Raw genomic sequence first — 24257 nt, 5'->3', positions numbered from 1 at the left:
AGCAAAACCTTAAAACAAAGGCAGCAATGAGACTGTTAACACGTTCATACCATGGACTCTGACGGTAGCGGTGGTCTTCTGGTCCCCACACTCACAGCAGTACTCTGCACTGTCCTCCACCTTCAGAGTTTTGACCTGGAGCTCCAGAGAAGAGTCTCTCTGCTTCATCTCATACTTGTCTCCGGCCTGAAGATTCTCTGAGCCCTTCTTCCACTGAACTTTGACCCCAGGTTTGGACAACTCACAGCTGAGGGTTACATTCTGGCCTTCTGTGGCCTCCTGGTTCTTCAGTTTCTGTTTGAAACTCGGAGGTAAGGCTGGGGGGGTGGGGGGGAGGGTTGGGGGTGAAAAACAGCCACATCGTTGGTTAATCTAATCCTGGGTTAAACAATCCTTATCTGGCAGGATAACCAACAGTGAAACAGAGAGGGGTGGCAGATGACCGGGAGGATGAAGATGATCTGTCGTCATGCTAGCCTTTGGAACCACAACCGTTCCAAGGGTCAATCAGTGGACATGAAGTCTTGCTCGATGAGGCTTCAGTAAGGCGTGAGCTCAATATGACCATGGTAAAGATGGTCAAACAGCTCAAACACAGATTGAAATCCTTCCCAAGTGTAAAAGGATCAGCACAGCCAAACAGCGACTTCACAGCAACAACAACAAAAACCTTTACAGAGACGACTGTTTTCACAGTTCTCAACATTCAGACAGAGACATCCATGGGATAACTTTACATTCCCATCAGGGAAAAACACGTCAGGGTTCTGTGCATATTGTAAAAATGGCTATGAGAAACCTATGAGCTGGACATCTCACCAGACAGGTGAGACCAATGCAGACCATTTAAGAATGGTTGCCAAAAAATTAAATGATGATGAGGTTTAAGGCACTGTGGATACAGGCATGCACTTAACCCTCGACACAACCGTGCATTTGCCAATGCACATTCCAGAGACTGGGGATGACATTCAAATCCACATAGTGTGCTTTGACATCAATTTCAGACAGGAAATTGAAAGACCGATTCAAAACTACGCTCTCCAGTTGATCCAATCGTTCCATCTCCAACAGCTCTAGAGCCACGGAACTAAGCGGTTTCCCTTTGACCAGGAGGTTAGCGTGTGCTCTCTCCTCCCCAGCCACCACAGAGATCACGCCAGAGTCTCTGGAGTTAAGCTCTCTGACTGGAAGAGAGTGGCGCCCCCCCCCCCCCCCCCGCACACCTCCATCTGATTGAGGAGGCTGGGCTGGAGGGGGGTTTGGTCAGCACAGGTCAGCAGGGCTGACGAGGCACCCGAATGTAGTCGTGTCCCCCTCAACGCACTCAACATCCTGAGGGCCCTCCAGGATCAGCACTGACTGTCCTGGGAGGGACAGGGATAGGGAGTGGGGTAGTCAGCACCAAAAACAACGCAGTTCTGAGTCGAACAGGTGCTCCACCTCTGATTTGGAGTAGTGTACCTCGAAGGTTAAGAAGACAAAAACATAAGACTAAAAAAACACTTGTTCTGTGATGACGTCAGGTAAACAGCATGGTGTCCACAAACCAGCACGTGCTTAGGAAGATCAGCATGCAGGAAGATTCTAGTTAAGACAACGGTAGACCTGTGTGACTCTTTCCATTGTAAATGTAAACTTGTCCAAAATGAATTGCACAGTGCAAGGGCTCAATTCAATCTGTACAATCAAACATGAAAAAGCTTCAAATGGGATTCACTTACCTGTAATCCACTCAGATGATTTAAACAGTACCAATTGCATGTCAACTGTAAATGAAACCTTTAAAATACAATCTCTCATACAGTCTTGTCTGTTAATATCTACAACTGGCTCATTGCAGAGTCCCAGTCACTATGGACCATAAAAAGTAAAATTGTCATCCACACTTAAATCATACTTGAATGAATTTAAAGACTGAATGTCCAAAACAGCATACATAAATACAGCATGCACAGCAGCAAAAAAACAACAAGTCTGTATCCCACATATGAAAACCTGATCGATCGTGTGTTGAACCTACAGTAGAAAACATGCCTTTGTTCTTACCTTTGACCGTCAGCTTGGCAGCGCTCTTGGCCGTGCCCACATCGCAGGAGTAGGCGTCGCTATCTGCCTCCTCCAGCTGCCGGATGGTCAGGCTGCAGACACCTTCCTTCTGGGTGATCTCGTAGCGTCCCCCTGTCCGGAGCTCTGTGGAGCCCTTGTACCAGGTGACCTTGGCGGCAGCCTGGGCAGTCTCACACTGCAGGGTGACAGTCCCCTTCTCCTCCCCCTGGCTGTCCTTCAGCTCCTTGGTGAACTTGTGGACGGGTTCTGAGGGAAGGCGAGTCAAGAGGAGAACACGGAGGATTCGCCCACGTTCGGCACGTGGACGACACCATTACGAGTGTAGACACAGGGGGGATATGTTTAGCAGAGCTTACCTTGGACCTCCAACTTGGCTTTGGTGGTGGCGCCTCCGACAACCTCACAGCTGTATTCCCCTGAGTCCTTGGCGCTGACGCTGTGGACAGTGAGCGTCATGACTCTCTCCTCCTGGCTGAGGGAGTACTTCTGGCTCTTCTTGATGGCCTTGCCATCCTTAGCCCACTTGACCGAGGCGCTGGAGTGAGTGACCTCACAGCTGAACACCGAGTCCTCTCCTGCCACCACACTGACGTTCTGGAGCTCGCGAGACACCGACTTGGCCAAGCCTGCAACCAGTGTTATAAGTTATGCTTATCTTTAAAACAGTGGGTGTCCATAATGTTGAATTCGTTTTTTTTGCTCATGTTCTTTTCAACAAATGCTCATACATTCATATGTGTCCTCAATATATAGGATGAGCAGAAGTCGAACCTTCAACTGCTAATGTGGCCTTGGTGTTCAGGTCCTTGAGGTTGAAGACCACCTCTCCAGCATCAGCTGGTGTCACATCCTTGATGGTCAGCATGTACTTGCGTCCTTTGCTGGACATGTTGAAGCGCCCGCCCTCTGCGACGGCCTTGCCATTCACCGTCCAGGAGCACTCGTCTGTGGTCTCTCGTGAAAGGATGCACTCAAAGCTGCACGTCTCTCCCTCATTCACCTCTGCCGACTTCAACCACTTAGTGATACCGACACTCAGGTCTGAAGAAGAACGTTTGTCATTTGTTAGATGTACAGTATAAGACCGTAATACGAGTCATAGTTGTTAACACTGGTGTATGACATCTGTATAGTACCTTAGTCACACTGGTTAGTTGACATGAAAATCACGCGTTCATTTGACCTTCTATCCTGGGTTTTGAATCAACAACCTCTTGATTGGAGGGCAAAGGCTCTAATCAATGAGCTAACCTAACCCCATGAGTTGCATCGCTTTGACACAGGGAACCCACCTCTCACAGTGACCTGTGACTTAGAGACCTCGGTTCCCAGGTCACAGCTGTACTCCCCTGCGTCCTCCTTGGTGACGTCCTTGATGATCAACCCCAGGGCCTTCCCTGTGTGTAGCAGCTCATACTTAGGACCGGCCGCCAGGACCTTACCATCTTTCCTCCAGGCGGGGGACACCCTGGGCTTAGAGGCCTCACATGCCAGAGTGATCATGCCTTTCTCCTCGCCGACCACATCGTCCAGAGACTTGAGGAACACAGCTCGCTTCTCTAGAAAGGCAATGATGTCCATGACACACACAGTCTTGTAGCCCAAGACTTGTGAAGGCTTTGTAGGCATTAACATCACAATGATTAACTATCAACTATTAACTAGTGCCCGCTCCCAACCCAAGCTCTTCTCCTGTCTGGCCCCCCAATGGTGCAGTCATCTCCCCACCTCCATCAGAGATACTGACTGTCTCTCCACCTTCAAGAAAAGGCTAAAGATGCACTTGTTCCGGGAGTACAACCGTACTTCGTGTGTTGGCTCAGATGTTAGTTTCTTTCCTCCAGGAACACAATGACACTTATTGAGGGACTCGCTGCACTCATTGGTTAGTTGTAACTGATTTAACTACTTGTACTCGCAGTGAATTATATTATTGTTGCTTGCTTTGCTCCTGGTACACTAGCACTTTCGAGGATCATGTTGTTTAACTGAAATGTGTTTAACTGCATGCTCTTCTGGTTCTGCCCATTGGCACTTATTTGCTTTTCATAATGTATGCTTCATGTTTTGACTACCCGCAATGTTTTTGGGGCTATCTCGTTGTTAATGATCATTGACCGATGCACTTTTTGTAAAGCTCTCTTTTATAAGTCGCTTTGGATAAAAGCGTCTGCTAAATGACTAAATGCAAACATAAACTAGGCCATGAATTCTTACCTTTGACCTTCAGAGTCACTGACTCTCTGATGTCCCGGACACTGAAGGTAACTACTCCTCCGTCTTCAGGCGCCAGGTTCTTGAGCGTCAACGTGTGCACCTTCCCCATGTGCGTGATGGTGTTGACCTCGTTGGTGAAGAGGGCCTTGTCGTTCAGTAGCCACTGCACCTCCTCGTCGGCGTAGTTGATCTCACAGGTCAGCAGAGCGTCGCTGTCCTCATCCACCTCAGTGTCACACAGGCTCTTGGTGATCTTCACCTCCCGAACTGCAAGGTGACCGATTCAAAGTCACTTGACAAAACAATGCCCTCTACGGGTGCCAATGCGTACATATCCACACACACTTGATTCAGAATACATACAGACGGAGACAGAGTCATACTGTGTACGAAGCTACGACTAGGTGAACTGAACAGCCACAATGTTTACGTTTAGCAGACTGTTATTTGTTGTGCATGCACAACAACAATGAATCGTCATCATCAACATTGAAACAATGAATCAATAATACATGGTTTGAAGGGACATTCAAATGAGCCTTTGAAGAGAAAGACAGATCCGGTTGTAGTTGGACTATACCTTCGACAGTGAGAGTGGCTTTGGTCTCGGCCAGTTCAGCCTGACAGCGGTACTCCCCTGAGTCCTCACCAATCAGCTTCTGGATGGTCAGCTGAGCGCACGCAGCGTCCAGCTTCAGGCTGAGCTTCTCTGACGCCACCAGGGCGGTCTCACCTTTGAACCAGCTCACCTCCTTTGGCGGAGTGGAGAACTTGCAGCTTAAGGTGACTGAGGCTTTCTCCTTGGCCTTCACGTCCTTGATGGGCTCCACCACCTCTAGGGGGCGCTCTGACAAGAACAACAGTGATGGCTGTGACTACACGAGTAGAGGTTTCTAACATGCTGATGTAATGCTAAGGCCGCAGCTCATGTTGTAGCTAATGTAATGGTAACGCAATGCTAATGTAGCCTTGAGATGCTAATTACGAGATCGTTTTCCGGATAAAGAGACGTCTCTCACCTTTGACAGTGAGCTGGGTCACGGACTTGCTCTTGCCAGCGGTGAACTGTACAGGGCCCGTCATGGAGACCCTGGTCTTCTTGAAGGTGAGGCAGTGCATAGTGCCCTCCTTCTCCATCTCCACGTCGGCGCTCTCCTGCACGGCCACGCCGTTCAGCGTCCACTTGACAGGCTTGACAGACTCCATGCTGATCTCCACTTTGAAGACGGCAGCGAAGGGCTCCGTCACTTCCACAGCACTCAGCTCCCTCACTATACTGATGGCCTGTTCTGTAGGATCAATAGGACGTTCAAAAAAAGACGTGTCAAACCTCGTAAAAACCAACTACACGTTTTTCCTCCTTTACCAACAACTCACAAATTGATGGTGATATTGCAATTCATTCTAGGGGTTGAATATATGTATTTAAAATGGTTCATTCAAAAGAATGAAAGTGTTTTGGTTAATGTAATAGCAGTACTAATAGTGGTTCTATATTCTAAGGTTATAAGTGAGAAAGGGATATGTGCTTAAGGATATATATGTGTACAGTATTCACTGTACGTAGATGGCCATGTAAACCTCATGTACATACAGCCATCTAATCTAAATATATGATATTGGTCAATAGGACTCCTCAACTAGAAGCAGTAGTCCCATAGTAATAAGATTATAGAAGAGTACTGAATCCTTGAGGAGATGGTATTTAGATGGTTAGATGGCCATGTCAATCCAACACAGAGCCATTTTTAATCAAGATACCCCTGACAGATCCTAACGTCCTGGTTTCGTCCGCCATCTTGTTACCTTCCACCAGCATTTTACAAGAGGTCTTGTCATCGCCGGCATCACAGGTGTAGGTGTCCTCATCATCCTCCCCGATGTCGTTGATGGTGAGTTTGCGGTACACGCCTTCACCGCCAATCTCGTGCTTCTTGCTGGGCTTGAGCTCCTTCTTGTTCTTGTACCACTTGACTTTAGCACTAGCCCGAGACACTTGGCACTCCAGGTGTCCGCGGTGCTTGAACATGGCTATCTTATCCCTGAGCTTCTTCACAAACTTGACAGGCAGCTCTAATAACAACAACAGCAGTGGCACCTCATCAATGGAACAGCCAAGGCTGTAGTATCAGAGAGTTAGGACACCAAGGTAGCAAGGCAGTGAGCAGCACTAAGACAATCTGCAGTGAAGACAAGGCACGGCCAGAGTAGGCATGGACCGGTTGCGGGTTTGAAGGTATACCACGGTTTACATGCATATGTAACAACTGTAAAAATGCATACATGATGGCAATTCTAAAAGTGCAGAGGAAAACGAAATGTGCAAGGAACATGTGCAACTGAAATGCAGGGAGAGCAGCAGTGAGGTTCTTATGCACTGATGATCCTGCGCACCCTGCTGTGACACTGCTTGTGCATGTGAGGTTCTCATGAAGCATTGCTCCAAAATGTCTGCGATTTAGTACCAAAATTAGGGCCTACATTTAGCTGGTTTCACGTATACTTGTATTTAAGTCTTCCATCGTCTGTGTGTGTATAATAAAAACAAGAATAATGTATTGTTCTTTTTAGTAAAAAAAAAAACAAAGAATTGAACTATTCAACTTGACATGTTTACTGCTGTTCAAACAATTGATATGTTGCTTAAAAATAAAATATATTGTGTTCATAAAAATTATTTTAGAGCTGTATTTGCAAACCGTGAAACCTTGGTATTTTTTCTCATGGTTATTATACTGTCAAAATGTGATACCGGCCCATGCCTGGGCCCAAGAGAAGTCTCTTTCTAAGTACCCTTTTCACACTACTAAACCCCTCATATCGTGCTGAGTGACCCAGATCTTTGCTTTGAAGATTGTGCTTTCCAGCTGAGTCTTTGGTAAAACATCAAATAGGGTGAAAAGGGTACTTCCTATTTGAAATTAACTGAACAGGTGCACAACCAAAACAAAGCATAAGCAGTGAACAAGCTACATGTCCCAAGTATATATTAGAGTGTATTACCTGTACTTATAAAGACACGTTCCTCAAACTATCAATCTGGCCTAATGTCAAACAGCAAACTGCAAAACATCGCCTATAGAATCTTATTCTTGCTATGTAAACCAAAGCAGATTCAAGTAGCCTAGTCTCTAGAAAATACTGCAGAGGTAGAGACCAAGGTGACAGGAGCCCTAACCTCTCAACAACTGTCTGGAACAGTAAAACACAGCTACAGTCATTTAGAGAAGAACATCATCGAGCCTCAAAACTCAACAAGGTGAGTGCCTCATTGGAAGATAAAAAAACACCTAGATACAGCCACTGTTTGAAGAAACAAGACCATAAAGAGGACCTCCTTGTTTTGTTCTTGACGTACATATCCTCGTCGACAGAACTTGCCAAATGTCCGATGACAACTCCCCATGGCCTTCCATAAACAGACAAGGATTTCTTCATCCACAGCTATGCTAATGCAGGGCTGGAGATGAGGGCATGAATACCTCATCTGGCTACTGATGTCCCTACCCTCACCACCATTCCAAGAAATGCAAAAGAGCCCAGTAAATCCACAACTGCAGATTGAAATCAAAAATAACCTTTAAAGACGTCTGTCATTCTACAACTCCCATTACACGTAATAAAGTCTTTCCATTCCTGGTCTGAAATGGAGACTCTTGTCACAAATAATTTCATCAATTCCCTTTGTGTGGAGATTAGGGCGGTCCACCAAGAGAGAGAGAGCAACAAAGATATGGTATGAAAGTCACCCTGAAATGTGCTGTTAGCCATGCAACTTTCACCTGAATGTGTTTGTATAATGGCGTCCTCTGCCATACTAGACACTGAATTGTGCACTGCATGTTGTGTTGAATTGTATCGTGCACTGCACTCTGTGAAATGTACTGCCATGACACGCCTGGGATCGGTACCTTTGACTTTCAGGTTGGCTGTCGAGGAAACTTTCTCAGCTGTGAATTTAATCTCACTTGCATCTTCAGCCGTCACCGACTTAAACAGCAGCACGTAGGTTTTACCTTCAGAAAGAGCAACTCATTAGCACAATAAGTTAGTATCTGAGAAGTGACAACAAAACTCATTGCGTTCACATCAGAAATAAACTAAACAGGAACCTATACTGAAAGATGAAAAGGGCAAACTGTGACCTCACCCTCCTGTCTCATCTTGATGTTGTCACCGGCCTTGAGTTTGGTGCTGCCTTTGAACCAGTGGCACTCCACCTCGTCATGAGAAATCTCACAGACAAACGCGGCGCTCTCCTTCTCCGTCACCTCCAAGTCCTCCAGATTTTTCACGATTGTTATCTCTCTGGCTGTGAGAGACACATTGACAGATCTTTCCTTACAATGCAAAATTTAACAGTATGAAATCTAATTTTTTTTCATACTACATTGTTCTATAGTCAATGTCTTATTGTGTGAATTGAGTTGTAGTGGAAGGGTGCTACCATGAACGGTGAGCTTGGCGGAGGTGTTGTCATCAGCAGTGCGGCAGACATAGGTGCCCTGGTCCTCTCGGGAACATTTGTGGATGATCAGGCTACGCTTGCGCCCCTGGGAGTGGATACCAATGGTCTTTCCTGGCTTCAGCTCAGTGTCACCCTGGGAAATTATGTTCTTCATAAGTATTATTTGTATACTAAGTGCTCTATGCAATGTATCCTTTACATACAGACAGACTACAAAGCTGCAAGTTGATCTTTTATGAATGAAATGGCGGAATATATATTGGAGATTGGTTTCTCACCTTGAACCACTTGACCTCAGCGTTTGTTTTAGATAATTCACACTCAAAAGTGACCTTGTCTTTTTCTGGGGCTTTGATATCCTCCATAGGTTTAGATATCATGGCAACAGGTTCTAAAAGAAATGCCACACTTTAAAACCTAACACCAAAATTAAACGTGGTATTTCAGCAACAAGTTTGCATCTGGTAAAAATGGGGAAACCTACCTGTTACAATAAGCTTTGCAGCTGTATGGACCCCCTCTGCTTGGAAGGCAATCATTCCTGCATCCTCCATCTTGAGCTGGGACAGGGTTAAGGCATGCTTATTCCCCAGGCCGGTGATCCTGCAGTTGGGGCCGACCTTCAGCTTTGCCCCATCCCTGGTCCAGGAGCCTTCCACGTCAGCCTGGCTCAACTCCACCTCCAGTGTCACTGTTTCCTTCTCAGTGGCCTTCAGCTCCGACAGGCCCTTCACTATCTGGATCTTCTTCACTGTAAAATAGGATGGAGGGGAGGACTTAAAAATGTTTTCAATACGTATAGTGTGTGTTTTTATCTTAGCACAACTTCAAGATATAAATGACTTATTGGCAGGACATGTCTTAGTGTAAAGTTCTCTCAAAACATGGGAGCCCTCTTACTCTCCACGGTGAGTTTGGCCTGGGTTTTGTCATCAAGGGTTTCGCAGGAGTAAAAGCCCCTGTCTGCGTAGACCACGCTCTTGAAGACCAGGGTCTGCTTGGCACCCTCCACCCTGATCTCCATGTTCCCTCCAGACTGCAGCACCACGCTGTTCTTCATCCACCTGACCTCGGCCGACGGCCTGCTCAGCTCCACCTCCAGCTTCACCTCTGCCTGCTCCTCCACCGTCAGGTTCTCCAGTTTCTTCTTGAAGAGCACTGGGACCTCTGTGGAAGGAGCCGAGACAGACCAAGCATTGTAACTCCATACACAGCAGATGGGCAGATCTTTATCAGAAAGGCTGTCCTTTATCTCCTGTCACGATGGTCCGCTATAGTTCCTTTGTTGAGTAATTCTGGTGGGAGTGTTAATGTAAAGTCCTGTTGTTCATGTTACATAAGAAACAAAATGGAGACGTGTCAATTCTCATGTTTCAGTCTGAATTGGGGCTTATCGTGATCAAGGGGGGGTCAGATGGCTGAGTGGTTAGGTAATCGGGCTATTAATCAGAAGCTTGCCGGTTCGATTCCCAACCATGCTAAATTACGTTGTGTCCTTGTGCAAGGCACTTGACCCTACTTGCCTCGGGAAGAATGTCCCTGTTCTTACTGTAACTCGCTCTGTATAAGAGCGTCTGCTAAATGACTAAATGTAAATATAAATAAACAAGAGGGAGTTCACAAGATATTTATGGACGTATGTATGAGTATGTATGAGTACTGTATGAGTAGCGCATGCTAGTCATTACGTTGCACTTGGAGAGTGGCCTTGCATTCCTTGCCCTCTGCGTCCACACTGATCTCGCCAGCGTCCTCTTGGGACACGGAGGTGATGGTGAGGGAGTGGCTGGTGCCTCCTTGCTCAATCTTGTACTTGGGTCCATCGGTGAGGAGCACGTTGTTGCAGAGCCATTTCACGTTGGCGTCGGCTGGGGTGACACTGCACTTGAAGATGGCGTCCTTGCCCTCAGAAGCAACCACATTGCTCAACTTGGAGGTCAGCCTTACCAACCTTGGAGCTAAAAAAACCAACATGACATTATATTTGTATTCAGTGATGTTCCTGGACTGGACAGTGCTTAGCAACTTATATGCGTTCATATTGAGTGAAAAGTTTATTCCAACAGTTCTAAAACAGATGTCCGACATATTTCAAGACCATATTAAGAATATTTTGTAACTTTTACAGTGGCCTTGGCATTTCACAAAATACAAAAGGAATCGATTTCAAGAATAAGGTGATATACCTTTGACCTGGGCAGTAAACTCCTGCTTGTCATCCACTGTCTGACAAGAGTATGTTCCGCTATCTTTGACTTCGGCGGATTTAACCACCAGGGTACGAGATAGACCGTCTTTCTTTATCTCATACTTGGATCCCTCCTTCAGCTCCACTCCATCCTTAAACCACTTCACGCTCGCGCTCTCAGAAGTCAGCTCAGTGGTAAAAACAATTTTCTCACTGGCTTGAACACTGCATGTCTCCTTCACAGCTGACTTTTTCTGGAACATTGCAGTAGACTCTGTTGAAAGTAAGAGAAAGACACCCACAGGTTTGTACAAAATGTCTTAAATAATAAAATACATAAAGCAGCAAATAACAATGAAAACTTACCTTTCATAAGCAACTTAAAGACCATCTTCTCTGCTCCAGCTTCACAGGTGTACTCTCCTGCATCCTTCTTCTCCACCTTTTCTATCACCAGCTGACGACTCTTGCCCTTTGTCTCCATGCAGACTGTCTTACTGGAGGTCAGCAGCTTGCCATCCTTGTACCATTTGACCTCTGTCTTGGTATCAGACACCTCACAGCTCAGAGTAGCTTTCTGGGAGATGGAGGCTTTCACCTCCTTCTGGACAGACTCCTTGTTGGAGAAGGCAGCCTGGGCTTCTGAGAGGAGAGTGGTGTGATGACATCAGTTTTGATGGTGAACATTCAATGCAATACAGCTTACACATAGAAATTGAGCCTTTAGCAATTAGGGCACTGTATGAAATGGGATATACACAACACAGAACTACTGAACTCAGACATCTCCAAAAAGGACAAACAGGAACTTCATCTCATGTTGATACAGGTGAAACACTGAATAACAATCTTGGTTGAACAGGTGGATTGTACACAGCTATGGATATGAAACAAATAGCCCAGGCAGCAGAATGTGATTTTGATTAATCAGAAATAACACAAACGATCATCTGACATGGACTACACTCCACACACAACACTTAAACAAGCACAAACAACAAAGAAACACAAGTAAACAACAAACAGCAAATTCAAAGCAGAATGTTTTGACAGTTAAATGAGACAGTAGAGACGACAGAACATTTTCAAAAAGAACAAACCAGGATACAAAATGTTTTGAAAAAAACAACCACAGCAAATCTGACCGTTTAAAATACATAAGGAATTAAAATATGATTTCAACTACTTTGAAGGGAACACTTTCAAACGATCATTCAACATCAACAGGTTTGTCTGTATTATTTCCAATGCCACATTTTGATAACATCATATAAATACGTGGATAAAAGGCTAAAGACATGGATAAAAGGCATTCTTCGTACCTGCCACCTGTAACTTGAAGTTGAGCTTCTCTGCTCCAGCCTCACAGGTGTACTCTCCTGCATCCTTCTTCTCCACCTTTTCTATCACCAGCTGACGACTCTTGCCCTTTGTCTCCATGCAGACTGTCTTACTGGAGGTCAGCAGCTTGCCATCCTTGAACCATTTCACCTCTGTCTTGGTATCAGACACCTCACAGCTCAGAGTAGCTTTCTGGGAAATGGAGGCTTTCACCTCCTTCTGGACAGACTCCTTGTTGGAGAAGGCAGCCTGGGCTTCTAAGAGGAGAGTCATGGAGGAGCATGAGGCATCAACCACAGAAATCAACATGAAAAGCAGGGACAAGACTGGGCTTATGGCTTACTAACTGAGTGGACAACCACAAGACCAAAGTCTGAGTAAATTATTCATCACCCACCTAAATACAGACTATTAACAGCAACAGTATAAGAGAAAACCAAAACACCAGATTCACAATAATGACACACCAACAATCTACAAATATCTGCTATAAGCGGTCTTTGTTTGGAGGAAGTCACATAAGAAGTCAGGCATTAACAAATTAAAACACCAGATCATTTTATACATTACTATAAATCACCAAAGCATAACAGACACAATATATGGACAGCATTTTATGGTAATAAATAACCAAAACACAAAGGCCAAAGTTCTGTCATGGAAATCCTTTTTACGGTCTAATCGAAATTATACAATTCTAAGCTGTGCATAACCAAGAACTGTCAAATGTACAAACCTCCCATGAATAACCGCAAGAAGAAAATTATTTCCTACCTGCCACCTGTAACTTGAAGTTGAGCTTCTCTGCTCCAGCCTCACAGGTGTACTCTCCTGCATCCTTCTTCTCCACCTTTTCTATCACCAGCTGACGACTCTTGCCCTTTGTCTCCATGCAGACTGTCTTACTGGAGGTCAGCAGCTTGCCATCCTTGAACCATTTGACCTCTGTCTTGGTATCAGACACCTCACAGCTCAGAGTAGCTTTCTGGGAGATGGAGGCTTTCACCTCCTTCTGGACAGACTCCTTGTTGGAGAAGGCAGCCTGGGCTTCTGAGAGGAGAGTTGTGGAGGGGTACCATGGTTTCAGAAACAATTTACAGTAAGAAGACAACACAGTTTGACAAAGTTGAATGATAGACTTCACATAGTAAAAGTAAAAACAAGGTAAAATAGACAGACTCAACATACAGTGTACTGAGACTTGACAGAAACAAACAAACTGTAGCCAAGGAGATCACCCTCAAGTCTGGGTGAAACATACATTTACTGACACAGAATGGTACCTCAAATATTGCTTCATAATAACTATGTGTACATACATGATTCAAAATCTATTGGCAAATGCCATCCATATCTACTGATCTTATTTCATTACAAACAAGGAAAGTGTTATCATCCATACTCAGACTGCACCATGTGTTGTTCATGAATCAGAAGCTACAACATTTCTGTATATTAATAGACAGAAAAAGCTCATATGAGTCCAATTGTAGGCCAAACCATTGAGCCTCAAGTCAGACAATCTACAAGACGCTAATGTAAGCTGGCACAGTTTCCTTCCTACCTGCCACCTGTAACTTGAAGTTGAGCTTCTCTGCTCCAGCTTCACAGGTGTACTCTCCTGCATCCTTCTTCTCCACCTTTTCTATCACCAGCTGACGACTCTTGCCCTTTGTCTCCATGCAGACTGTCTTACTGGAGGTCAGCAGCTTGCCATCCTTGAACCATTTCACCTCTGTCTTGGTATCAGACACCTCACAGCTCAGAGTAGCTTTCTGGGAGATGGAGGCTTTCACCTCCTTCTGGACAGACTCCTTGTTGGAGAAGGCAGCCTGGGCTTCTAAGAGGAGAGTCATGGAGGAGCATGAGGCATCAACCACAGAAATCAACATGAAAAGCAGGGACAAGACTGGGCTTATGACTTATTAACTGAGTGGACAACCACAAGACAACAGTCTGAGTAAATTATTCATCACCCACCTAAATACAGACTATTAACAGCAACAGTATAAGAGAAAACCAAAACACCAGATTCACAATAATGACACACCAACAATCCACAAATATCTGCTATAAGCGGTCTTTGTACAGAGGAAGTCACATAAGAAGTCAGGCATTAACAAATTAAAACACCAGATAATCGTACACATTACTATAAATCACCAAAGCATAACAGAAACAATATATGGACAGCATTTTATGTTGATAAACAACCAAATCACTAGGCCAAAATTCTGTCATGGAAATATTTTTTACGTGAAAAACCGTGAGAAGAAAATTATTTCCTACCTGCCACCTGTAACTTGAAGTTGAGCTTCTCTGCTCCAGCTTCACAGGTGTACTCTCCTGCATCCTTCTTCTCCACCTTTTCTATCACCAGCTGACGACTCTTGCCCTTTGTCTCCATGCAGACTGTCTTACTGGAGGTCAGCAGCTTGCCATCCTTGAACCATTTCACCTCTGTCTTGGTATCAGACACCTCACAGCTCAGAGTAGCTTTCTGGGAGATGGAGGCTTTCACCTCCTTCTGGACAGACTCCTTGTTGGAGAAGGCAGCCTGGGCTTCTGAAAGGAGAGTCATAGGGGGGTACCATGGTTTCAGAAACAAATTAAAGTAAGATGACAACACAGTTTGACAAAGTTGAACAATAGACTTCACACAGTAAAACTAAAAGAAGGTAAAATAGACAGACTCAACATACAGTGTACTGAGACTTGACAGAAACAAACAAACTGTTGCCAAGGAGATCACCCTCAAGTCTGGGTGAAACATACATTTACTGACACAGAATGGTACCTCAAATATTGCTTCATAATAACTATGTGTACCTACATGATTCCAAATATATTGACAAATGCCATCCATATCTACTGATCTTATTTCATTACAAACAAGGAAAGTGTTGTCATCCATACTCAGACTGCACCATGTGTTGTTCATGAATCAGAAGCTACAACATTTCTGTATATTAACAGACAGAAAAAGCTCATATGAGTCCAACTGTAGGCCAAACCATTGAGCCTCAAGTCAGACAATCTACAAGACGCTAATGTAAGCTGGCACAGTTTCCTTCCTACCTGCCACCTGTAACTTGAAGTTGAGCTTCTCTGCTCCAGCCTCACAGGTGTACTCTCCTGCATCCTTCTTCTCCACCTTTTCTATCACCAGCTGACGACTCTTGCCCTTTGTCTCCATGCAGACTGTCTTACTGGAGGTCAGCAGCTTGCCATCCTTGAACCATTTCACCTCTGTCTTGGTATCAGACACCTCACAGCTCAGAGTAGCTTTCTGGGAGATGGAGGCTTTCACCTCCTTCTGGACAGACTCCTTGTTGGAGAAGGCAGCCTGGGCTTCTAAGAGGAGAGTCATGGAGGAGCATGAGGCATCAACCACAGAAATCAACATGAAAAGCAGGGACAAGACTGGGCTTATGACTTATTAACTGAGTGGACAACCACAAGACAACAGTCTGAGTAAATTATTCATCACCCACCTAAATACAGACTATTAACAGCAACAGTATAAGAGAAAACCAAAACACCAGATTCACAATAATGACACACCAACAATCCACAAATATCTGCTATAAGCGGTCTTTGTACAGAGGAAGTCACATAAGAAGTCAGGCATTAACAAATTAAAACACCAGATAATCGTACACATTACTATAAATCACCAAAGCATAACAGAAACAATATATGGACAGCATTTTATGTTGATAAACAACCAAATCACTAGGCCAAAATTCTGTCATGGAAATATTTTTTACGTGAAAAACCGTGAGAAGAAAATTATTTCCTACCTGCCACCTGTAACTTGAAGTTGAGCTTCTCTGCTCCAGCTTCACAGGTGTACTCTCCTGCATCCTTCTTCTCCACCTTTTCTATCACCAGCTGACGACTCTTGCCCTTTGTCTCCATGCAGACTGTCTTACTGGAGGTCAGCAGCTTGCCATCCTTGAACCATTTCACCTCTGTCTTGGTATCAGACACCTCACAGCTCAGAGTAGCTTTCTGGGAGATGGAGGCTTTCACCTCCTTCTGGACAGACTCCTTGTTGGAGAAGGCAGCCTGGGCTTCTGAAAGGAGAGTCATAGGGGGGTACCATGGTTTCAGAAACAAATTAAAGTAAGATGACAACACAGTTTGACAAAGTTGAACAATAGACTTCACACAGTAAAACTAAAAGAAGGTAAAATAGACAGACTCAACATACAGTGTACTGAGACTTGACAGAAACAAACAAACTGTTGCCAAGGAGATCACCCTCAAGTCTGGGTGAAACATACATTTACTGACACAGAATGGTACCTCAAATATTGCTTCATAATAACTATGTGTACCTACATGATTCCAAATATATTGACAAATGCCATCCATATCTACTGATCTTATTTCATTACAAACAAGGAAAGTGTTGTCATCCATACTCAGACTGCACCATGTGTTGTTCATGAATCAGAAGCTACAACATTTCTGTATATTAACAGACAGAAAAAGCTCATATGAGTCCAACTGTAGGCCAAACCATTGAGCCTCAAGTCAGACAATCTACAAGACGCTAATGTAAGCTGGCACAGTTTCCTTCCTACCTGCCACCTGTAACTTGAAGTTGAGCTTCTCTGCTCCAGCCTCACAGGTGTACTCTCCTGCATCCTTCTTCTCCACCTTTTCTATCACCAGCTGACGACTCTTGCCCTTTGTCTCCATGCAGACTGTCTTACTGGAGGTCAGCAGCTTGCCATCCTTGAACCATTTCACCTCTGTCTTGGTATCAGACACCTCACAGCTCAGAGTAGCTTTCTGGGAGATGGAGGCTTTCACCTCCTTCTGGACAGACTCCTTGTTGGAGAAGGCAGCCTGGGCTTCTGAGAGGAGAGTTGTGGAGGGGTACCATGGTTTCAGAAACAATTTACAGTAAGAAGACAACACAGTTTGACAAAGTTGAACAATAGACTTCACACAGTAAAACTAAAAGAAGGTAAAATAGACAGACTCAACATACAGTGTACTGAGACTTGACAGAAACAAACAAACTGTTGCCAAGGAGATCACCCTCAAGTCTGGGTGAAACATACATTTACTGACACAGAATGGTACCTCAAATATTGCTTCATAATAACTATGTGTACCTACATGATTCCAAATATATTGACAAATGCCATCCATATCTACTGATCTTATTTCATTACAAACAAGGAAAGTGTCAGCCTCCATGATTACTCTGATTGCACCGTGTGTCGTTCATGGATCAGAAGCTACAACATTTCTGCATATTAACAGACAGAAAAAGCTCATATGAGTCCAACTGTAGGCCCAGCCTCAAATCAGACAATCCACAAGAAGCTAACGTAAGCTGGCACAGTTTCCTTCGTACCTGCCACCTGTAACTTGAAGTTGAGCTTCTCTGCTCCAGCCTCACAGGTGTACTCTCCTGCATCCTTCTTCTCCACCTTTTCTATCACCAGCTGACGACTCTTGCCCTTTGTCTCCATGCAGACTGTCTTACTGGAGGTCAGCAGCTTGCCATCCTTGAACCATTTCACCTCTGTCTTGGTATCAGACACCTCACAGCTCAGAGTAGCTTTCTGGGAGATGGAGGCTTTCACCTCCTTCTGGACAGACTCCTTGTTGGAGAAGGCAGCCTGTTCGTCTTGCGTTTCTGAGATGAAAAATCACACAAACAAGTCTTATCAAGAAATACAACCTCTGTGTATTTATAGTATATATTTATGCATCTTGGTCTGAATTACCTTTTATCTTGACCTGGAATGTAACTTTGTCTGCCTGTGTCTCACAGGAGTAGTGTCCCTCGTCACTCTTCTTGGCCTTCATGATGATCATCCTCCTTTCCGTCCCTCTGGAGATGATGGTGGTCCTTTGGTCCTCGGCAATCTGCGTCCCGTCTTTCCTCCAGACCACCACACTGCTGGCAGAAGACACCTCACAGCTCAGCTCCAGATCTCCTGTCAGGATGGGGGCCACAGCCATGGGGCCCCGAGGCTTGTTCAGGAACTTGGCTGGCTCATCTGGCACACAAACACACAAATACAAGCGGTTGATACATTAATGATATCCTCATTGCATGCATTTATTGACACCCCAATTTCATTCAAAGTTATTCCAATTTCCTTAGACAATCTTGTGATATTTGTGTGTGTGTATTTATGTGTTTGTCTGGGTGCCCAGTGTTTGGCGGGGGGGGGGGGGGGGCGGTGGGGGGTGGGCACAACTAGTCACTAGTGGATGTTATTACATGTTGACAGCGAGCCCTTTCACAGGTCTGCTAGCTCACAAGCACCTGCTGTCATCTGTCAGAGCACGTCCTGTTCCTGAGTGCCACATGTGACAGAAACTCACAACACTAATACCCTGCATATGTAGGCAAGAGGTTGCACTTGTCACCCAGGGTCAGCTACAGGCCTAAGGGGCCAAACCCACTGGACACTGAGTAAAATACAAACACCAACATTTCACTCAATGTTATTCAACATTTTAAATATTTGGTAGTGCGAGTACCAAAGCTTGTTTGGTTTGGTTTCAAGGCTGTTTAAAGGATGTTCGGGACAAGACAGCACCAAGCATGGGACAGCAAAATGTCGTTGTGGTTTTACCTTTAAGCGCGAGCTGCAAGGATATCCTATCATTATCCAGCACACATTCATAGATGCCCACATCCTCCTCAGTGACATTGTGGACAATCAGGATCCTCTTGCGGTTTGTGATGACATACTCATACTTCTTGCCAATCTTTAACTCTCGTCCGTTCATCATCCAGACCACCTTCACACAGCATGGAGACATGAATGAACCGCTGAATAGCTGATTGCTGGGAAATATTATCCATTCATACAAACAGGAAAGACAAGGATTATGGGAATCATTAGCTATTTGAATAATGCAGTCCAACACACACCTTGACATCGTAATCAGACACTTCTGTGGTCAGCTCAGCGGATGACTGGGCACTGCAGGTCACCACCTCCATCTGGTCTGCTCTACTGGTGAACCTCACAGGTGGCACTAGAAAAAGCAGTCTTACATTAGCTCCTAGGTGTCTTACATTAGCTACCTGAAGTCTTACAATAGCTACTGAGAGTCTTACATTAGCTACCAGAAGTCTTTAATTAGCTAACTGACATCTTACCATAACTACTAAGAGTCTTACATTAGCTACCAGAAGTCTTACATTAGCTACCTGAAGTCTTACTTTAGCTACCAGAAGTCTTACATTAGCTACCTGAAGCCTTACATTAGCTACTAGGAGTTGGTCACCTGCAGAACAATAAAGGAGCTATGGTTGCAGAACACCACTGATGGTCATTACAGTGTCAGAGAGTATATTTGGGATGTTGTTTGTGTCCAGGCGTGTTCTCCAACACTTACTCTTTACAGTCAGTACACAGCTGCTCTCAGAGCCACCGCCCACAAACTTGACCTCTGCCCCATCCATCTCCAACAGGACGTTGCGTATGAGCAGCGTGTGCGTGTTCTTGGAGCGGGTGATGAGGTAGTCGGCGCCACTGCGCAGGAGGCGTCCGTTCAGGGACCAGAATCCTGAGCAGACGGCGGTCAGCTCCACGGACAGGGAGCCCTCCTCGCCGTAGATGACCGTGCTGTTCACCAGTGCGGACTTCACCTCCGCCGTGGGCTCTGGGAAGGGGACAAGCAAAACACGAAACATTGAGGCATGTCATGGTTTCATTTAGCAGATAGCTTGAGCCAGTGACTTTTTGATCTGCGGTCAAATGATTTACCACAGAGCTTACCCATCAGGGATATCATCAGGTTAGTCGACATCATGATGACACAATGAAAAGTCTGTTTGCTGATCAAACAATCTCATTGTTTTCTCAAAGATTTTGTACCAAACTTCAGTCATTGTGAGAGTCTGTTCATATTCTGAGCTGAAATGCGACCATGTGATCAGGAAGAGGTCAGGGGTCAAGCAGGTGGCTTACCGAGGTAGAAACTTCCAGGCACCTCCAGACAGGGACTTTGACCGTAGCCGTTCACAGCAGTGATACGGAACTGGAAGCTGGCCTCCTCTGAGAAGTTTGAGATGGTGATCTCTGTTAGGGTGACGAGCTCCGAGCCGTTGCACCTCTGCCAGGTCTGAGCCCCCACCTTCCTCTTCTCCACGATGTAGCCGCTGATGGGCACAGGCCTGTCGCTGTCCGGGGGGGACCACTGCAGGGTGATGGAAGAGCCTGTCTTGTTTCGCACCACCACGTCAATGGGGGGGTCTGGAGGATGCTTTCTTGCAGCTGGAGATGAAAGGGTCGAATGTGTGAAAATTGTACATATCAAAATACACTCTGTGTGTATGTGATCCGTGTGTGTCCTGTCACTCACCCGTGACAGAAAACCGCGTAGACGTCTTGCAGTCTCCAGCCACGAAGGCCACCTCTCCGGAGTCGTCGGCCTGGCAGTCTCGGATGGTGAGGGTGTACTGGCGGAGACTGCAGCCGATGGACACTCGGACGTCCTGCTTCAGACGTTCTCCGTTGCGCGTCCAGTAGGAGTCCGGGCAGGGATGCTCCAGCTCTACACAGAAGATGACCGTGTCGCTGACAGGAACCACCGTTCTCCTGGGAAGTTTCTTGGTGATGTTGCCTGAAGCGTCGAGCAGAGGGGTCACTGAAGGGCGGCAACACTCCAGCAGAACACAAACTTGCTAAATACGGAGATAATTATTTTTTTAAATAAATTGAATGAGTTGCACTTATTTATTTAGAAATGACTCTTTTTGTTAAAAACTAGCTTTTTTTTACACTGGTATGTTCACTGTTATTCCTGTTCAATGCTGCTATCAGGATGTGGTTTCCACTCTGGGAACAATTAGGTTCTATCTGTCCAATCTTAATAAAACTATTGAATGATAGTTTCTACTTGGTATTTCATCCAGCCTTCACATAAGGCCCTGCGGTCCCTGAGACGACGAGGACAGACGTCCATCTCTCCTACCCAGCACGGTGAGCTCGGCCACAGTGCGACTGCCCTCGTTCATCTCGCAGATGTAGACGGCGTCGTCATTGGTGGTGACGTTCCTGATGGTGAGGCGGCGCAAGGTCCCCTCCTGCTCCATGATATACTTGGTGTTCTGCTCCAGGCGTGTCTCCTCCATGAACCAGTTGGCCTGCGTGGCCGAGACGGGCACCTCACACATCAGGGTGGCCGTCTCCTTCTCCTGCACCTCCACATCCTGCAGCTTCCTCCGGAAAGGGACCTTAGGCTCTGGTGTCAGGGAAGACGGAAAACACGCCAACAAGGTTTGTGACTACTGTGACCCATGAATGAGTTGGCCTATGCAAAACGTGGCCAATTGTGGTCATGGGGTTCATTCATTCTCTGTTCTGCAGATCCATTTCTGATAAAACTTTCATCAAGAAACATATGTTCATCCTTAAACATTGATAAATACCAATCCAAGTTGTAAAGTTCTCTTTAAAATGTGGACACACTAAACATACATATAAATCCTTTAGGTATTCACATTTAAAACAAGTTTGCATAATCCTGAAGAGCCGTTTTGGGATCATTAAGAATAGCATATTTAAGCATCCCACACTATAATGATTCTAAATCTGACCTAGTGATCAATTTCCAAAGTATTAACTGTACACATATTCTCCCGTTGACACCCTCAAAGAAGACATCAGTCATCCTCAAAATAATCACTGTATTTGCCGTTGATTTAAAATAAGCACTGCTGATTTGCAACGTCTGCTTAGGAAGCTGTTTATGGTGAACAGGGGTTGAGGGGACACAGGGTGAATCATATTCCCTAACACCCTGGATGAGCTTCATTACAAAAACCTCACCTCCACTCAGAAGCTATGTGTTTGAAAGGTCTGGCTGGGGGTTGGGAAGGGGGAAGGGGGGGGGGGGGGGGGGGGTTGAATGGCATGGGTTTCTATTATGACCTTTCCCTGGGGGTTCATACCTTGAACTGAGGGTTAGCAAATGATCTGGCGTTAATAGGAACCCAGAAACATAAAGGGCAGAGGGGTACAGTCCCCCCCACCCCCCCCCCCCGAAAGCCCAAAACAACAACTAACAACAAAGCAGACACGCAAGCGTTCGTTTACGTGCGGCACCAATAATAAGGCCCACTGACAGGCACTGTGCTGCACACTGTCAAACTGAGAAGGAAATTAACAACCGCCATTGATAACTCCATGTTTCGGGCCCCGGGCCAATCGTGAGTGGCTCATGGAAAGTCACTCTAGCTGTGGCGCCTGGGGGCTAAGGCGGGCCAGTGTCCATCCCAGCAACTGTGAACTACTCATCACCAGCAGAAAATAGACGCAACACTACACTCGCCCCTTCATATTGCTGCCAGCATTCCGTCTAGTTGCGCAAAGTCTATACCAGGGGGAGTATAACATTGTTCAGGTGAGGTTAGTGGTGTGTACACGTCTGGTTTTACTGTACAACAGATTATGACTAGTCAGACAAAAGTGCTGTTAATTCTTAAGTTTGGTGTGATTCCCTTGGAAGTACTGTATACAAGCTCTGCTCTATGGGACCTTGTCTTTCAAAGAATGACAGACCACAGCTATGCAGACATACACTGCTCAAACATCTGAGCTATCTTTGAAGTTTCATCGAAGTACATGACAAAAAGTTCACCTTGTGGAAATATTATGCATCATGGAAAAATGTATTAAATGTATCAAATGGCACAATACTAAAACAAAGATCCTCATATTACTCAGAAACGGTTCCAGAAAATCTGTCAGACTCATGAAACACCAGCATCAAAAGGACGTGCATTTTAACCTCAAAACAGACATAAAGCAACAAGCTTACCTTTGACGATGACCAACACGGCGCTGTAAGTCTGTCCAGCCATGTTAGAGGCGTTGCACGTGTACAAGCCGTTGTCACCCTGCTTGCAGTACAGGATTTTGAGGATGAAGTTCTCGGCCTGGTCCTCATACATGACGTGCCTGCGGCCTTCACTGATGTTGGAGCCATCCTTCCTCCAGATGATGTGGGGCTTGGGGTGGCCCGTCACGAAGCAGCTGAGCTTGGCATGCTTGCCCTCCGTCACCGTGCAGGTGCGGGTGAACACACCCTTGGGCAGCTTGGCCAGCGCGGACGCCCGCTGGGCCTGCTCGAGGTCGTCTGTGATCTTGGCGGAGGTGGAGGACGAGGTGGAGTTGTAGGAGGAGCTGCTCTCGACATTGCGGTAGATGGAGATCTCCTCCTTGCGTTTCTGCAGGTGGGATAGGAGGGAGGTGTTCTTGTCCACGCCCAGGTGCCGGGAGTCCTGGAGGTCCACCACCAACGTGGCGGGGGCGTGCGACCGCCCCACAGAGTTCTTGGCTCGGCAGGTGTAGGTCCCGCTGTCCAGGCTGCGGACACTCTGGATCCTCAGGGAGCTGCTGTCGCTGTCGGAAGTCACCTTGATGCGGTTGGACTCGCCCAGGTAGCGCCCGTCCTTCTCCCAGTCGAAGTTAGGCTCAGGGTAGGCGGCCACCCGGCAGTGGAAGATGACATCCCCCCCGAGTCCCACGCGTGCCGAGTTGGGTTTGACCATGAAAACAGGGGCTCGCTCTATCATATTGCTTGGCAGGTCTACTTTGAGGGTGACTGCTGCGTAGGCCTCCCCGACACTGTTTTTGGCCCGGCACATATAGTGGCCGCTGTCCTCAAGAGTTAGGTCGTAGATGGTCAGACGGTACACATCGCCATCGTCCACTGTCTTGAAGCGACCTCCAGATGTGATCCGCAGCTTCTCCTTCTCCCAGGTGATGAGGGGAGTTGGGTTACCAACAATGGTGCAGCTCAGTGTGGCATCTTTTCCCACACACACTGAGAAGGCCTTGGGCCGGGTTAGAAACCTTGGTGCCCCTCCAAATAGGTTCTGGTCCATTATTGGTTCCTGTAATTGAAAGAAAGGTATGTGAAACATTAGGTTTGATGTCCATTGAGGTATTTGTCCATTATGAGCATGTTACTTGA

At 45.9% G+C, this 24257-nt stretch overlaps 1 protein-coding gene across 4 annotated transcripts in view; it reads right to left on the bottom strand.

Annotated features, from left to right (window-relative positions):
- The window catches only part of obscnb (obscurin, cytoskeletal calmodulin and titin-interacting RhoGEF b), a 59739-nt gene that overhangs the window by 33996 nt on the left and 1486 nt on the right, over nucleotides 1-24257 (bottom strand). Inside the window, exons 2-35 of one of the 4 annotated variants that reach the window (XM_084707437.1) lie at nucleotides 23100-24177; nucleotides 21252-21521; nucleotides 20640-20900; nucleotides 20246-20551; nucleotides 19671-19937; nucleotides 19201-19307; nucleotides 18899-19067; nucleotides 18038-18313; nucleotides 17662-17946; nucleotides 16877-17152; nucleotides 16088-16363; nucleotides 15363-15638; nucleotides 14574-14849; nucleotides 13849-14124; nucleotides 13059-13334; nucleotides 12266-12541; nucleotides 11310-11585; nucleotides 10942-11217; nucleotides 10444-10713; nucleotides 9656-9922; nucleotides 9240-9506; nucleotides 9034-9146; nucleotides 8735-8888; nucleotides 8438-8599; nucleotides 8199-8303; nucleotides 6094-6360; nucleotides 5307-5576; nucleotides 4868-5134; nucleotides 4288-4554; nucleotides 3363-3629; nucleotides 2842-3111; nucleotides 2427-2696; nucleotides 2050-2316; nucleotides 51-317 (exon numbers count right to left, since the gene is read on the bottom strand). In XM_084707437.1, coding sequence (XP_084563563.1) covers nucleotides 51-317; nucleotides 2050-2316; nucleotides 2427-2696; nucleotides 2842-3111; nucleotides 3363-3629; nucleotides 4288-4554; nucleotides 4868-5134; nucleotides 5307-5576; nucleotides 6094-6360; nucleotides 8199-8303; nucleotides 8438-8599; nucleotides 8735-8888; nucleotides 9034-9146; nucleotides 9240-9506; nucleotides 9656-9922; nucleotides 10444-10713; nucleotides 10942-11217; nucleotides 11310-11585; nucleotides 12266-12541; nucleotides 13059-13334; nucleotides 13849-14124; nucleotides 14574-14849; nucleotides 15363-15638; nucleotides 16088-16363; nucleotides 16877-17152; nucleotides 17662-17946; nucleotides 18038-18313; nucleotides 18899-19067; nucleotides 19201-19307; nucleotides 19671-19937; nucleotides 20246-20551; nucleotides 20640-20900; nucleotides 21252-21521; nucleotides 23100-24168 — 9244 coding nt within the window. In that variant the 5' untranslated portion in view covers nucleotides 24169-24177. The remainder of the gene's footprint in view (nucleotides 1-50; nucleotides 318-2049; nucleotides 2317-2426; nucleotides 2697-2841; nucleotides 3112-3362; nucleotides 3630-4287; nucleotides 4555-4867; nucleotides 5135-5306; nucleotides 5577-6093; nucleotides 6361-8198; nucleotides 8304-8437; nucleotides 8600-8734; nucleotides 8889-9033; nucleotides 9147-9239; nucleotides 9507-9655; nucleotides 9923-10443; nucleotides 10714-10941; nucleotides 11218-11309; nucleotides 11586-12265; nucleotides 12542-13058; nucleotides 13335-13848; nucleotides 14125-14573; nucleotides 14850-15362; nucleotides 15639-16087; nucleotides 16364-16876; nucleotides 17153-17661; nucleotides 17947-18037; nucleotides 18314-18898; nucleotides 19068-19200; nucleotides 19308-19670; nucleotides 19938-20245; nucleotides 20552-20639; nucleotides 20901-21251; nucleotides 21522-23099; nucleotides 24178-24257) is intronic. The other 3 variants (XM_084707440.1, XM_084707439.1, XM_084707438.1) reach the window with 3 other exon arrangements.

The sequence above is a fragment of the Hypomesus nipponensis genome, chromosome 10 (assembly GCF_054491055.1).
Source record: "Hypomesus nipponensis isolate SF chromosome 10, ASM5449105v1, whole genome shotgun sequence".
NCBI classification, from domain to species: Eukaryota; Metazoa; Chordata; class Actinopteri; order Osmeriformes; family Osmeridae; genus Hypomesus; species Hypomesus nipponensis.
Note: the sequence above shows the minus strand (reverse complement) of the source record. Positions and strands in the feature narration are given on the sequence as shown.